We start from the raw sequence: 13,264 nt of genomic DNA on the forward strand, positions 1-13,264 counted from the left end.
ATTACCTATTATTTAAGTCATCCTGACTATTACAATCCCAAAGTCAACCCCTGCAGTCGAGCCGGAATGCCAGCTTCAAGCGGAAGTCGTGACGCCATTCCCATGTTATGACCGTGACATCCGGAGGTTGATGGGGAATATCAAGTTCCGAACAGCCCAGACCAACTGCATACCAAGCCGGTTGGGAGTAAGCGGCTGCGGGTACCGCAGATCACAATTTTAATTACAACAGACATTCATAAGGCGCTCTTTGTTTGATGCGACTACGAGATAGGGAGGTTTCATTGGTGGCCTTGAGTTGGCGCGTTTGATTTCCAGCGTGTTTTTATGAGTAAAGACTACTTACAGATACATAAATATGTAATTTGCTGCAGACATACAACAATGGCTGGTTGGTGTAGTTGGTTATCACGTATCGTTAACACCGATAAGGTCCTGGGATCGAGCCCCAGACTGGTCATTCTTTTTACTTTTCTTTATTCTTTTTTCTACACACAGATGCTTCTTTGCCGCTCCTCTTCGTCTTTCTCTACTTTATTGAACTGAAATAAAGATTCTGGTCCCTATTTCCTTCTCTAAGACCCGTATACCTTACCATCTGTAGTTATCGCATCTATGTACATTTGCCTGCACCAATTATCACTATACAATATCCCTCCGCACACCATGAGTTGTTATCCCTCCGAATGTCAGACTCGCAATCCAGTATAATATATTCGCTCCTTTATTCCATCTAAGCCCTACAAAGAAAACAAAGACATCTACCCTAATAACCCCGCCATGAGCACTACTTCGTCCATTTTAATCCAAGAAACAGCACTTAGCATGCACCAACTTCCGATATAATCCATGCCTGACAACCCCACCTCCAATGCAGCTCATGTACCCAAGCTCAAGCACAAACTATACCCTTCAACTCCACGCCAAACCCACTTGATCACATTTCCATTCCCTCCTCCATAGTAACCATCCCCCCCTTTCAGAATGACCGTCCGCGTCTTCATCTACGGCTACCGCAAGCCCGGTCTCTCTCTGTCCACCTTCCGAGAGCGCTACGAAGCCCACATCGATCTCGTGAGACGTATCTCCGGCGAAGACTTCCCACTCTCGCACCGCCGTACCTATATAGCCCGCACAACCGTTGAGACCCCACCTGCTGGGGCGACGGCCCGCAACGCCACAACCCCGGCGACTATCCTTCAGGGCCAGCAGTCGGACTTTGACTTTGATACGACGGCGGAACTGACCTTTGCTGATCAGCCTTCTTTCCAGGCTTTCATGGCTAAGGTGACGGCTCCTGAGGCGGCGGCGCAGATTGCGGAGGATGAGGAGCGGTTTTTTGATCGGAAGATGTTGAGTTTTGCTATGATTGGGGAGGTGGTGGAGACGAGGAAGTAGGGGTTGCTTGAGTGGTAAATAGGGCTAAGTTGTGCGTCTTTGCTGCTAAGTCTGGGTTGGTTTCTTGTCTGGATCGTGCAGTGGCTGATTTGTTGTTTTGTTCAGGGCAAAGGGGAGGCATAATTTAGTAGTGGACATGATGTTTGCTAATTTCTCTACTGCATGTATGGGCGCCTTGCCTCACTGCGTGCCTAAAACCAGATTGGAGCTTGAGGTCTGTAAAGTAAGCGGCCTAGTCGAACATGGGCACATGAGAAGAATTGTCTGAGTCTTAACAAAAGGCAATGGTCAGAATCTGTGAATTAGATACTGCGCTGGTATTACATTTCCTGGTGTAACCTACACTACTACTAGCTGTGAAGAAGCTGGTTTTCCTGAGTGAGATGATGCGGTGATATGCCTACCCACCGAAGGCGAGACAGGGCTCGGCTTACTCTCTCTAAGTAGGCGGAACGAAGATGGCAGGTAGATATAGTGGATGTACCGGGAACTAGGCCTTGCACGAGAGACTATTAACCTAACAAAACTATCGTTAACAACCATCACCAGGATATTTCACCTTTCAACCTGCTAAAATTCACAATCAAGCAAAGTTCAGAATGAAGCAGTTATTCTTGAACACCCTAAGGCGGCACTACACGGCAGAACAAGCAAGCATCACTCCAACTGCGCCCAAGCCGTGCACTAACACTTTTAGCGCCCAATAAGCTCAGCAATCATGGATCCGTTTCTTATCCCCAGCCACCCGCAACAGGGGAGCAAAAATCAACATGGCTGGGCCACGTTCACGCCCACGCCATTTCCCCTTTTATAACTGGGAGCTGCGTGGTTTTTCATTCTTTCCCTTCTCCCCCATTCCCCGTGCTACTCAAATTGGGGTTATTCAGGGCTCTTTACATACAAGCTCTGTCAGGGTGGAATTCCACACCATTTGTTTACTATCTACATTCCGGTCGGACATCCATATCCATATCTTATCAATAGATTGATTGGGGATCTATACCTGCATTCTACCATCATCAGCAGCACCACAACAGATACTATCCCTTCTCATCAGGAAGCATTACGACTTTCCGCCAATACTTCATTCTCCAATCTTGAAAGTTAAAAAGACAAAGAAAAAATTCACCAAAATGCAAGAAAACATCGCCATCGCCGTCATTATCATCGTCCTATTCATCATCCTCGCCATCGCAGGGTACTTCATTCACACAATGAAGAACCGCATTGCGCACTCCCGGAAACGCGCAGTCGACGAAGAAAGCGGTGGTGAAGCTGAGGCCTAAATTTCAAATTGAGGATTGCCCAGCTTTCTTCCGCTCATTGAAGCATTTCTGTCACGAAAACTACGAGACTACGATTGATTGATCTGATCGATTCGACGACTTAAACGGCTTAGCTCGCTGCGATTATTGTTGAGCTATTACTATTACGCATTATTTACGATTATTGTTCATGGAACATGACGTTGTCTGATATGAAATATTTGCATTTATGTATGGGGTTTATGTCATGATTGTTTTCCTCTTCGATTGTTTTGGGTACGGAGTACTTCTGCATATGCATTGTTGAATGATTCTTTATACGCTGTGTGTCTGGTTCATATATACATGCTGTGAAAAGCGTTCGTTGTCTGCGTCGGACGGGATCTGACCGTTTGTTTACTGATTCTCGGGGTTGATGGTTTGGATTGGTGTTTTGTGGTATATGTATATGCTCCCTTCTATTTTCATACATTATTCTGCTTGTTACTGCTGGCTAGCTATATACTAGTACTAGTAGCCATCTTTATATATCAGCCACTATATATGCTGCTCTCCACATTTATGTTTCCTTCCTTCAAAGTGAAAAGCTAGACCCAGATCCAGAATAGTATAAGTAGTAACTATCAATTTTGAAGGGCTACTACTCATATAGCATCTGCGATGGCAGTCCATGTGTCCGGCAAGTTCCTCCTTACCGCATTCTCGGTTTCTTCCTTTCGCAGTACCATAATCCTTCTGGCAAGCTCCGTCAGGCAGTAACTGGAAAATTCACTTATAAAACGCTTTGGAAAAGGGTTCTGATACCAGTATTCCCCGAATATACTATGCTTTAGACCTTCACTAAGTGCTAGAGGTGATTTGAAATCATTCCTGCACATACGTTGACTGTCCTATCCCGATGAATAATAGGGGCCATTCCCCATGACCCGGTCTCTATTCAAGGTTTATCTTCACTCAATACCTTCCTCTACCCTATATATATGGCTGGACTTCTTCTTCTTCTCCTCCCCTCTCTCATCCTCATTTCCCTCCCTATCCTCTACACTACTACTATATATGTATGATCCTCTCTCTACTTCGTTCTGAACAGCTTGACTTACTATACTATGATCTAGTATACAAGCAGCATCAGTGTTGCTGAGTCTTTCCTAAGCAACATTTGGCACTTCTGTCGGTTTTACATCCATTACCAACACAGAAAAAAGCATGTTACAGTAGCACCCATTGCTCTCTCACCAAAGCAAACATGGGGTCTTCTACTGCGAGTCTATCAGACGATAGACTGCTCAGCATAAGCCGCACCGAACCATCATCAACTCCATTTTCTGAGAAAGAGCAGTAGGCTATTTGGAAAACCTGCTCGGTCTTCCAGAGGAAGATGCTCTTGCGGGGTGTCTATTTCAGTGAAATTGATATGACATTCAAGAGATTTACTAGAAATGGTTTGTGCAAAACTGTTTCGATCACCGGGAAAAGACACCGTGACCATGGAAAAAGTCCTGGATTGCAATCTGGGGAACGCACTCGATTGCACCCGCGTCGGAGGTATGCATGAACCGCCTATGGATTATGTCTACTGCGAGGTCCAGTACCAGCAAGTCATGATGTAAGAAGAAGTGTATTCTATATGGGCCAGAAAAATACAGTGATTGCAGACGCCGCGGAGAAAGATATCCACGGCATAGCCACAATGGCCGCGCACGCAGATACACATGCCGCACTCTCGGAGAGGGAGGTCCCATCGATTCAGAACCCGGCCTTCTCTCGCTTCTGTCACGCCAGGAGGTACTCCAGTTACCCGGCTTACAGACTGGGTAAGATGCAGCAGCAGGTTCCATCGATTCCGATTCCTGGCCTTCTCTCGCCTCTGTCATCCTTGACAGACTGCGTTGGACGGACGGGACGGCGTGAGTTCCTCAGTCGTGCTATCTTACCCAGTCACACAGCCACAGTCTGAGCGAGAAGAAGCAGCAACAGGTTTCATCTATTCTGACGTGAAGCCAACCGTCCTCCCCCTGGAAACAAGCACTGACGACGTGCCGGTGAACACGGACAAGCCTCTCAGCGAACCCGGTCACGCTCGTGGAGGCGCACGACCATCTATCTGGATTAGCCAGGTCCCTCCCTTTTCTTACTCCCCTGGCAGACTATCAAACGTACATAAGCTCGTGGTCAGGAATAGTCTCTATCTGGGGAGGTCTTCTCGCCGATGACTATGGCCTGGGGAAGAGTGTGACAACCCTAACTGCCTGCCATTAACGAAGACAGAGCGACCAACAATTATCCACTGTTCCCTTCCTCATCTTGTGTCCTGCTGCCCTAATACACACATAGTTCACAGAGCCCAGAAAGAGTGTTTCAAGTCATCCTTTTCCACGCCAGGCCGCTCACACTGCCGATCTGGCACACACAAGCAGGCGACCATTTTCCTGCGTGCCCCCGCGTCTACCTAATCGAGGAGAGAGGAAGTGATCCATTCAAGCCTGGTGTGACTTGTACTAGTGACCCAAACCGCGGTGGTCGGCATGGCCGATTTATTTTTATGGTAAGCGGTAAGCCCCAGCCAAAAACAACCAGCTTGCTATTAAAGATGTTGAGATACTCATGATTAGGCTATCCTGTGTATATGAGTCTCTTGAGACTGATACGCAGGATGATATGGGCCATGCCGAGAGGGCGATCTTTCCAGCCTGTGAGAATCAATCTGAGGGTACCCCCTGCCCCCAGGTTGACGCGCTGGGGGGTTTGCTGAACCGTCTTGTTCCGTTCATCTCCAACCTTCCATCTTTTCTTTCCTATTCAAAGCTTGCTATGGTATCAGTAACTTCGAAGTGTACACGACTTCCACCACAACCTTCCTTACTCGAGACCCCCTTGCCCATCTCGATGCTAGCGACTCACCCCAGATAAGCCGCACGATTTATACCGTCCTCATATGCCACATCTGATCATAGAATACTCGTCGGGAGCATGTCCAGCAAGATTCAGGATTGTCCTAACCAATGCTCTCATCCCGTGAGTACTAGTGCTGCGGAACATCGGGAATGATGGGTCCCATTTCTACCAGTGGGAGTCGAGTCTGGCAGTCACTGATCCAGAATCTATTACATATCAGAGAACAATGAGCGGCTCTCGCTCAGGATCAATTCCAATGTTTCTGTGGTCATGGAACTCGTGGAGTACCTGATCAGTGTGGTGCGCTGAAAGGGGAAAGAGTTGTTGTCATCATGACATATGCAGGTCAGAAGAAAGAGTACGTTTTTACTAAATGACGAAGTTCCTGGGAAGGCTCAATATAGCTTGGAGGACATGGTAAAGTTGCTACAGTTGACTCCATGCAGGATTCTTATAGCGGGTCTCCAAACTAAGCGATATCTTCTTCCGTACCAGGTGTACGGTGCAATCTGGATGTTGGCGTGTGAGGTGACGACCTACTTGCGCGGCGGATTTTGGCTGATGACGTTGGCTATGGCAAGGTTGGTGCTCTCTGTTTTACCGTGTTCCATGTCCGCCGGCTAATTGTCTAATCTAATAGACACTCATGACCATTCTGACTGTGCTGACCTTGAGATGGATCGAAATTGTTATGCAGCGAGCTTGCGCCAATCCTTACACCGGGCTTAATGATACCCTCTACGGACATGACACAGACCTCCCCATCTGATATTTCTGCTGACTGAGCGCGCTGAATCACGTACTCTCCAAAATCCGCCAGGGCGCCAACTATATCTTCGTGGAAGTCTTCCTCCTTAGAAACTGGATCAGGGAGTAGGAGTTGACTGTCGATCCCAACGACCTCCATATCCGCGCAATGGTCGTGCTCCAGGGATACGCGAGGACTCGCCAATCGAATATCCCGACCTGGCGTGCCTCGCCCGCTGCCCTGGCCGGTCCGTTTGAGGACTATGTCCGCTATTCAGACCGATGGATAGAGGAAGTCCTGTCAGAAGACGACCCTGCGTGAGTACAGACTCCATATCATACTATACACCCATTGCTGACATAGTCTTTATCCGGCTATAGTCCTCCTGCTCGGCCTGGTGATAATGCTGAGAACACCCTCGTCGTCCCCGAGATTGACGATGAAGGCCACTTCTTGATGGTGAGTACCCCCCGGTTCTGTACACGCAGGGTTACGCTGACTCTGGGGGTTGGAAATAGTGATCCTTAAATATCAAACTCGCCATGGGATGGAATAGAAGAGATTTCTGGCAAAGCCTAAAGTTATCTAGCAAGATATACCGACATAATGATTTGGTTCAAATACAGACCAGCCAGAAGAACTACCTATGGTACTGAAAAAACCAGGACTTTGTAGATTTACTGCAGTAAGGGCTTTAGCCGATTAACGTGTTGCAACGCACAGTGCAGAAGCAGCTCTTCATGCCCGGACTTGAGAAATAATAAGCGGGGCAATTGCAGCGGGCTGAATGAGTCGATTTTATACAAGTGCAGAAAATATAGTATATAGTGAGACTTTCCTAAACGGGGAAGGGAAAATACCGTGACCGGTGTCTGTTACATAGTAGTAGTTAGCTGATTGCTAGTTAGTTATATCGAGAGTCGTTTCGATGGCTTAGAATTAGAGAGAGTCACCGTCACAGTCCAGGAAAGCATAATATAGTTTTCAAAATCCGCCGGAGGTATACTGTTCCCATGGCAGGTAGAACATCAAGTAATTCATAATTACGTTAGAACTGATTTTCGAGCTCCCGCGGTAGTAGTAGTATTTTGTTTTCCATCCCGCGACTGCTGTAGCCGATACTACTCCGTATAATGACCCCTGTGACACTTGTCTATATGCATGATAGTTTCCCGAGGCCTCGGTAACATCCAGCTGCTCACCATTTATTTGAACTGTGTAGGCGTCCTTTATGCTATAAGAGAGTTCTCTGCTTAGCTTTATGCATTATTATTTATCCGATACACACTAAGTTTTTGAAACATACAACATGACTCCTTCATCCGATAATCTTGAGTCCTCCCTTGGTCTTTCCATGCTTTTTGACTCCATCATGCTTGACCTTACCACTGCCGGAGCCACCACCCGAACCGCCGCCACCGCCATGCTTCTTCCCATTTTTCGTGTTGGACACGGGTCGGACCTCCGTGGTGGCTCGTCGGAGCAGAACCGGATGCGAGCCAATGTACTTGCCCTGCATCTCTCTCGCGGCCTTGAAATAGTCGTCGCCGTCGCTGAAGCTGACGAAGCCGTAACCTTTACTCTTCTGGGTACGTTTGTCGCGGATTACTCGGGCCTTTTGAACGGAGGTGTACTTGGAGAATGCCTTGAGTAGCGAATCGTCCGTGACCTCTCCAGCCAGGTTGCCTACAAACAAGCGAAAGTGTGCGGGATCCCACTCAAGGAGGGTCGAATCGGACCAGGTCTGACCACCTCCGGCACGAACCACAGTCTTCGGAGCAGGCTCCGGGTTACCCACGGTGGGTGCTGGCGTGTTAGCCGCTGTATTGGAACCGGATGGGGTATTGGCACCAGAAGCGGGACCAGCAACACCCGGGTTGACACCCGGGCGACCAGGGACCTTGCCGGCTACGGGCATCTCCTCCTTGTTTACGTAGGCACTCTGCCACTGTGCAATCTGGGCTTCCGTTTCAGGGTCCAGCCCCGATTCATTCCGGCCAAAGTTCCTCCCACGCATGCCATAGGCGCCAGACTGATCGCCTCCTGCTGGCGTGAAGGGGTTTTGAATTCGAGGTACAGACGGACCGTATGTGTTATCATTGTACTGGGCGGCCCCGTAGTAAGAAGGGCCGCTTTGATATGACGCTTGCGCCTGAGGGTAGTAGCCACCGTAACTGCCCGTGGTCGGTGTCGAATATCCACTAGATGTAGTAGGCGGAGCAGACACGACAGGGCTGCTGGTACGGTAAGATTGACTGGAAGCTACCGAGCGAGGCTGGAATGCTGTGATGGCGCTGTAGCCCGGTCGAGACCCGTTTCCGCCATAGCTGCTGTTTGCGCCTGACGGTGCCGCCGAGTATGCAGGTTGAAAGGTAGATGATGAGGCAGCACTTGCTGTCGCCGGCGGCCGGGGAGGGAGAGATGACGGGGCTTGTCTGAGACCTGGAGGTGGCGGAAAGGACATGATGAACGGAGAGTCCGATATATAGTATGGAGAGAAAGGTGGTGGATGATGTGATGCGCCGTGTGCAAACTAGCAGCAGACACGTACCTTCAGGGTTTGACTGACGCAGCAGTCATACGCCAGACGTCACGCCTGAAAAAGGTTCCGAATCTTGATGGGGGGAAAGGACTAGTGATGAGCCTTTCTAGATCTTTCCTAGCACTAGTACAGAGACAGGTGAGTAGACAGAAGGGGAAGTGGTGGTGGAATATCTAACAATTCCTTGCGGTATAGTGTGAAGAGGCGACGGCGGTCCCGATAGTCAGATGGGTAGTGTATCGAATAATTGCGAACCGTGTGCTGTTGAAAGGTTCGGGTTGGCAAGTTTGGTGGCCCAGATGACGGATGAAGTCCAGCGCGGCAGGAGAGAAAAGACCGCATGAATGGTTTTTCTCGCCTCCCGTTCGATGCAAACCGGGCATTGCCTATACCACGTGACTTGAGCCATAAAACTCACGTGATAAAACAGCTGGCCGGCCAGGCTGACCTCCTGAGTCAGCCAGCCAAGCACGACTTTGAGCCCCCAACGGATTTCCCACATGTGATGCAACCCCCACCCTAAGCCCCTTTGGGAAATGCAGTAGCCGACCGCCGGGGGAGGATCGTCCCTATAGGAGGGCATCGTGCCAATTCCATCACGAGAGGAGAAAAAGACCAGTGCGGGATGAAGATAAGAAGTCCCCGGAAATAGCGGCCAGTTTCTCCGGCTTATGGATTTTCTCCTCCGCGGGGTCTAGATACCCAACAAAATCCGATGGCTGGGATACCGAAGGGCCATCGAAAAGCAGAACATACTATGACAATTGACACACTACATACAGGAGGAAGTCCGATGCTGTACCCGATAGATAGGCATTGTTGATACACTGGAATGAGGTGATGGAGGAACCACTGTCTGAACCAACAGTAACAGTGAATTACTGTTCGCAGTTAGACAAGATGGGGAAGAGTGGAGGGGAGACCGATTTATCCGCCTCCGAAGGTGCTTCACCGAACGTGTTCTGGGAAGTCTGGGAATTTCGGTCCCTTTTTTGACTGTTGCTGGGCCGATGTAGGAATTAGGAAACGCGGGCTTTTTTACCTGCGTTACGGGCGTATTTTGCTGCGGCCGGCAAGTGCCCCTCCATGCCCCGCCATGTTTGAAGCTCCTGGCAACACCGTCATCTCCGAACATGTCATCCCCAGGGAATCAATTGGCGATTGGAGTTGAGGGATGTAGTGTCTTTCATCAATAAGGAATTGACGAGACTGAAATCCTCAATCTGGGAACAAATATAATGTAGAGGTCGTATATTACGAGGATGACAGTGGAAATGGTGGGGGTTTTCATAGCAGTAGATAGTAGTAGTATGTATGCATGCTTGTTGTATTACCCAAACCAGATTTAATTCAAAGAAAAAAAAAGAACAGCCATCACTCCTAGATACTACTACTACTACTACTACTTACTATAGTTACTCACATAACAATAATTACTCACCAACAACCATTCTATCCGCGGGCTTCCATGTATGTTCCGGTACCAAACTCCCTCTCCCACCGGTGTACTGACTTACTACTACCAAGTCTTGTTCACCGGAGGACTCTGCTCCTCTCTTGTTCAGGTGCTGCCCCGCCCTCCGTCCCACCATGACGGAAGAGCTGCTCCGTAAGCCGTCCAGTTGCAGCGAATCCTGCTCTGACATCTTCGAACGCCTTCTCCCTTTCGCTCGCTTCTCTTCCTCTTCCTCTCTTTCCCTTCCTTCCCCTCCAAACTAAAACCTTCCTCCTTTTCTCCATCTTCCTCTAGGCAGTTAGTTCTTCCTGACTGTACATATATCCACCACCTCCCCCTCTCCTCTACTTTTCCACCTCTTCCCATATCTCCATCTCCAGAGTCTCATACCCCCCACTATTTCATCATGGCTGACCAAGCTGTGTAAGTACCCTGCGGCTACCATTGTTCTCTCTTCCCTTCCCCTATCCCCTTTCAAGCCTACATGTCCCTCAATCATCTGCTTTCCCCCACAGCTTGGTACCCCTCCGACGCATCAATTTTGAGCCGGGGGAGATCCAGCAGCTGTTCGTGAGTCAGCTGGAGAATGAAAAGACTGCTTCATATGGCTTCCAGGATCCATCTTCCATTGATTAGTGGTGATGGTGCAATGGACCGCCAGCTTCGTGGGGTTTGCGTCTCGACGTCATAGTAGCGTTAGAGGCAACGCAGCTTCACTCGTCATCCCCCAATTGTCACATTTCTGCCCAGCTATTGACAGAGGATTTGGCAACTGACTTTAGCGCCCGTCTCGCCGGCATCAATGTCGGCGCCCCGGCGCGTCCTTTGCCTAGTGCTGATTTCGGTCTCATCGGTCTGGCCGTTATGGGTCAGAACCTGATCCTTAACGCTGCTGACCACGGCTTCACTGTTTGCGCCTACAACCGCACAACCTCCAAGGTTGACCGCTTCCTTGAGAATGAGGCCAAGGGTAAGCTCGCTCTGCCAGGATGCATCTCAGCCCTTGGATCGACTAACGATTCGGGTCATCAGGCAAGCCCATCGTCGGTGCTCACTCCGTTGAGGAGTTCTGCGCCAAGCTGAAGCGCCCCCGTCGTATCATGCTCCTTGTCATGGCCGGAAAGCCCGTTGACCAGTTCATCGAGTCTCTCCTGCCCCACCTTGAGAAGGGTGATATCATCATCGACGGTGGTAACTCCCACTTCCCCGACAGCAACCGCCGTACCAAGTACCTCGCCGAGAAGGGCATCCGCTTCGTCGGCAGCGGTGTCTCCGGTGGTGAGGAGGGTGCCCGTTACGGCCCCTCCCTCATGCCCGGTGGTAACGAGGAGGCCTGGCCCTACATCAAGGACGTCTTCCAGAGCATCTCCGCCAAGAGCGACGGCGAGGCCTGCTGCGACTGGGTTGGTGACGAGGGCGCTGGTCACTTCGTCAAGATGGTCCACAACGGTATTGAGTACGGTGACATGCAGCTGATCTGCGAGGTAAGCTTGAGACCATGCAACGATTAGGTATAAGTGTATGGCAACTGACTCATATGTTATAGGCCTACGACATCCTCAAGCGTGGTCTTGGTCTCCCCGCCAAGGAGATCGCCGATGTGTTCGCCAAGTGGAACACGGGTGTTTTGGACTCTTTCCTCATCGAGATCACCCGTGACGTCCTTTACTTCAACGACAACGATGGCACTCCCCTCGTTGAGAAGATCCTCGACAAGGCTGGTCAGAAGGGTACCGGCAAGTGGACCGCCATCAACGCCCTCGACCTTGGCATGCCCGTCACTCTGATCGGCGAGGCTGTCTTCTCTCGCTGCCTGTCCGCCCTCAAGGACGAGCGTATCCGTGCCAGCAGCCTTCTCGACGGCCCTACCCCCGAATTCACCGGTGACAAGCAGGCTTTCATCGATGACCTCGAGCAGGCCCTGTACGCCTCCAAGATCATCTCCTACGCCCAGGGCTTCATGCTCATCCAGGAGGTAAGTCTGTCCACAGTATGGCTAACCTCCTTTCGGCCACTGACAAGTTACTATAGGCTGCTCGTGAGTACGGCTGGAAGCTGAACAAGCCCTCCATTGCCCTCATGTGGCGTGGTGGTTGCATCATCCGCTCCGTCTTCCTCAAGGACATCACCAACGCTTACCGCAACAACCCCGACCTTGAGAACCTCCTGTTCGACGACTTCTTCAACACCGCCATCAAGAAGGCCCAGAGCGGCTGGAGAAACGTTGTTAGCAAGGGTGCTCTCTGGGGTATCCCCACTCCCGCTTTCAGCACTGCCCTCAGCTTCTATGACGGCTACCGCACCCGCGACCTCCCCGCCAACCTGCTGCAGGCCCAGCGTGACTACTTCGGTGCCCACACCTTCCGCATCAAGCCTGAGCACGCCAGCGAGACCTACCCCGAGGGCAAGGACATCCACGTCAACTGGACTGGACGCGGTGGTAACGTGTCTGCGTCCACCTACATTGCCTAAACGAAAATGCGATGTAAAACGCTGGACGTGGAGCCTCGCACTGGTCTAGCATGGGAACAGGCTGGGCTAGAATCAGGAGAGTTAACTAGTCGGGCTCCCCTGAGCACATAAATAAGAATGATGACGATCAAAACGACCAGCAAAACAGGAAATGAATTTCTATTATATTTTCATTAACATGTATCTAGATGTTTATTTTCTTTTCTTTTTCTTTTTTTGATGGGAAAAACGTATGGAATGAAATAGTCTTACGTTTCTTTTCACAAGTCTCTCAACACTGTAGTATAATAGTAGATTGAATCCTGAATCCTAATGAGTAGTGGGATGAATAAAGGACGTAGTTCCGAAGAGACAAAGTTGAGGCTGGTGAAAGAGCAGCCAACTGGTGATTGCCGGAGGTGCTACTCCGCCCTGGACTAAACCGGATTGGGCGACGGGAAGGTCGTGACTCCCTTTCGGCGGCCATCGTGTCAATCCAATGGTGCACA

General features: G+C 50.0%; 6 protein-coding genes and 1 non-coding gene across 7 annotated transcripts; 6 read left to right on the plus strand and 1 right to left on the minus strand.

The window, feature by feature from the left end:
- The first annotated feature begins 386 nt into the window (after nucleotides 1–386).
- Nucleotides 387–460, plus strand: BO85DRAFT_t153. Its single transcript has one exon. It is a non-coding gene; the product is annotated as a tRNA-Val (tRNA).
- A 90-nt stretch (nucleotides 461–550) lies between these two features.
- BO85DRAFT_449538 (EthD domain-containing protein) lies at nucleotides 551–1,603 on the plus strand. The gene is made up of 2 exons (XM_025660184.1): nucleotides 551–1,437; nucleotides 1,507–1,603. Exon 1 carries the CDS (start codon nucleotides 985–987, stop codon nucleotides 1,396–1,398), a length of 414 nt encoding a protein of 137 aa, XP_025515465.1. The 5' UTR covers nucleotides 551–984; the 3' UTR covers nucleotides 1,399–1,437; nucleotides 1,507–1,603.
- A 2,040-nt stretch (nucleotides 1,604–3,643) lies between these two features.
- Nucleotides 3,644–5,270, plus strand: BO85DRAFT_514333 (uncharacterized protein; the record flags this gene model as incomplete). Its single annotated transcript, XM_025664753.1, has 5 exons — nucleotides 3,644–3,721; nucleotides 3,779–3,833; nucleotides 4,092–4,208; nucleotides 4,253–4,570; nucleotides 4,602–5,270. 5 exons carry the CDS (start codon nucleotides 3,644–3,646, stop codon nucleotides 4,874–4,876), a joined length of 843 nt encoding a protein of 280 aa, XP_025515466.1. The 3' UTR covers nucleotides 4,877–5,270.
- A 620-nt stretch (nucleotides 5,271–5,890) lies between these two features.
- On the plus strand, nucleotides 5,891–6,327 carry BO85DRAFT_488273 (uncharacterized protein; the record flags this gene model as incomplete). Its single annotated transcript, XM_025663516.1, has 3 exons — nucleotides 5,891–5,916; nucleotides 6,005–6,143; nucleotides 6,199–6,327. The coding sequence occupies 3 exons, from the start codon at nucleotides 5,891–5,893 to the stop codon at nucleotides 6,325–6,327; spliced, it is 294 nt and encodes a 97-aa protein (XP_025515467.1).
- A 147-nt stretch (nucleotides 6,328–6,474) lies between these two features.
- On the plus strand, nucleotides 6,475–6,834 carry BO85DRAFT_488274 (uncharacterized protein; the record flags this gene model as incomplete). The annotated part of the gene is made up of 2 exons (XM_025663517.1): nucleotides 6,475–6,623; nucleotides 6,687–6,834. The coding sequence occupies 2 exons, from the start codon at nucleotides 6,475–6,477 to the stop codon at nucleotides 6,832–6,834; spliced, it is 297 nt and encodes a 98-aa protein (XP_025515468.1).
- A 724-nt stretch (nucleotides 6,835–7,558) lies between these two features.
- On the minus strand, nucleotides 7,559–9,058 carry BO85DRAFT_449544 (RNP domain protein). Its single transcript, XM_025660185.1, has 2 exons — nucleotides 9,027–9,058; nucleotides 7,559–8,971 (listed from the first exon to the last, which is right to left on the minus strand). Exon 2 carries the CDS (start codon nucleotides 8,768–8,770, stop codon nucleotides 7,625–7,627), a length of 1,146 nt encoding a protein of 381 aa, XP_025515469.1. The 5' UTR covers nucleotides 8,771–8,971; nucleotides 9,027–9,058; the 3' UTR covers nucleotides 7,559–7,624.
- Nucleotides 9,059–10,485: 1,427 nt separating this feature from the next.
- Nucleotides 10,486–12,997, plus strand: BO85DRAFT_449545 (NADP(+)-dependent, decarboxylating phosphogluconate dehydrogenase). The gene is made up of 5 exons (XM_025660186.1): nucleotides 10,486–10,727; nucleotides 11,138–11,274; nucleotides 11,337–11,788; nucleotides 11,851–12,279; nucleotides 12,336–12,997. The coding sequence occupies exons 1-5, from the start codon at nucleotides 10,711–10,713 to the stop codon at nucleotides 12,774–12,776; spliced, it is 1,476 nt and encodes a 491-aa protein (XP_025515470.1). The 5' UTR covers nucleotides 10,486–10,710; the 3' UTR covers nucleotides 12,777–12,997.
- Nucleotides 12,998–13,264: the final 267 nt, after the last annotated feature.

This window comes from Aspergillus piperis (genome assembly GCF_003184755.1).
Source record: "Aspergillus piperis CBS 112811 unplaced genomic scaffold BO85scaffold_9, whole genome shotgun sequence".
Classification (NCBI taxonomy): Eukaryota; Fungi; Ascomycota; class Eurotiomycetes; order Eurotiales; family Aspergillaceae; genus Aspergillus; species Aspergillus piperis.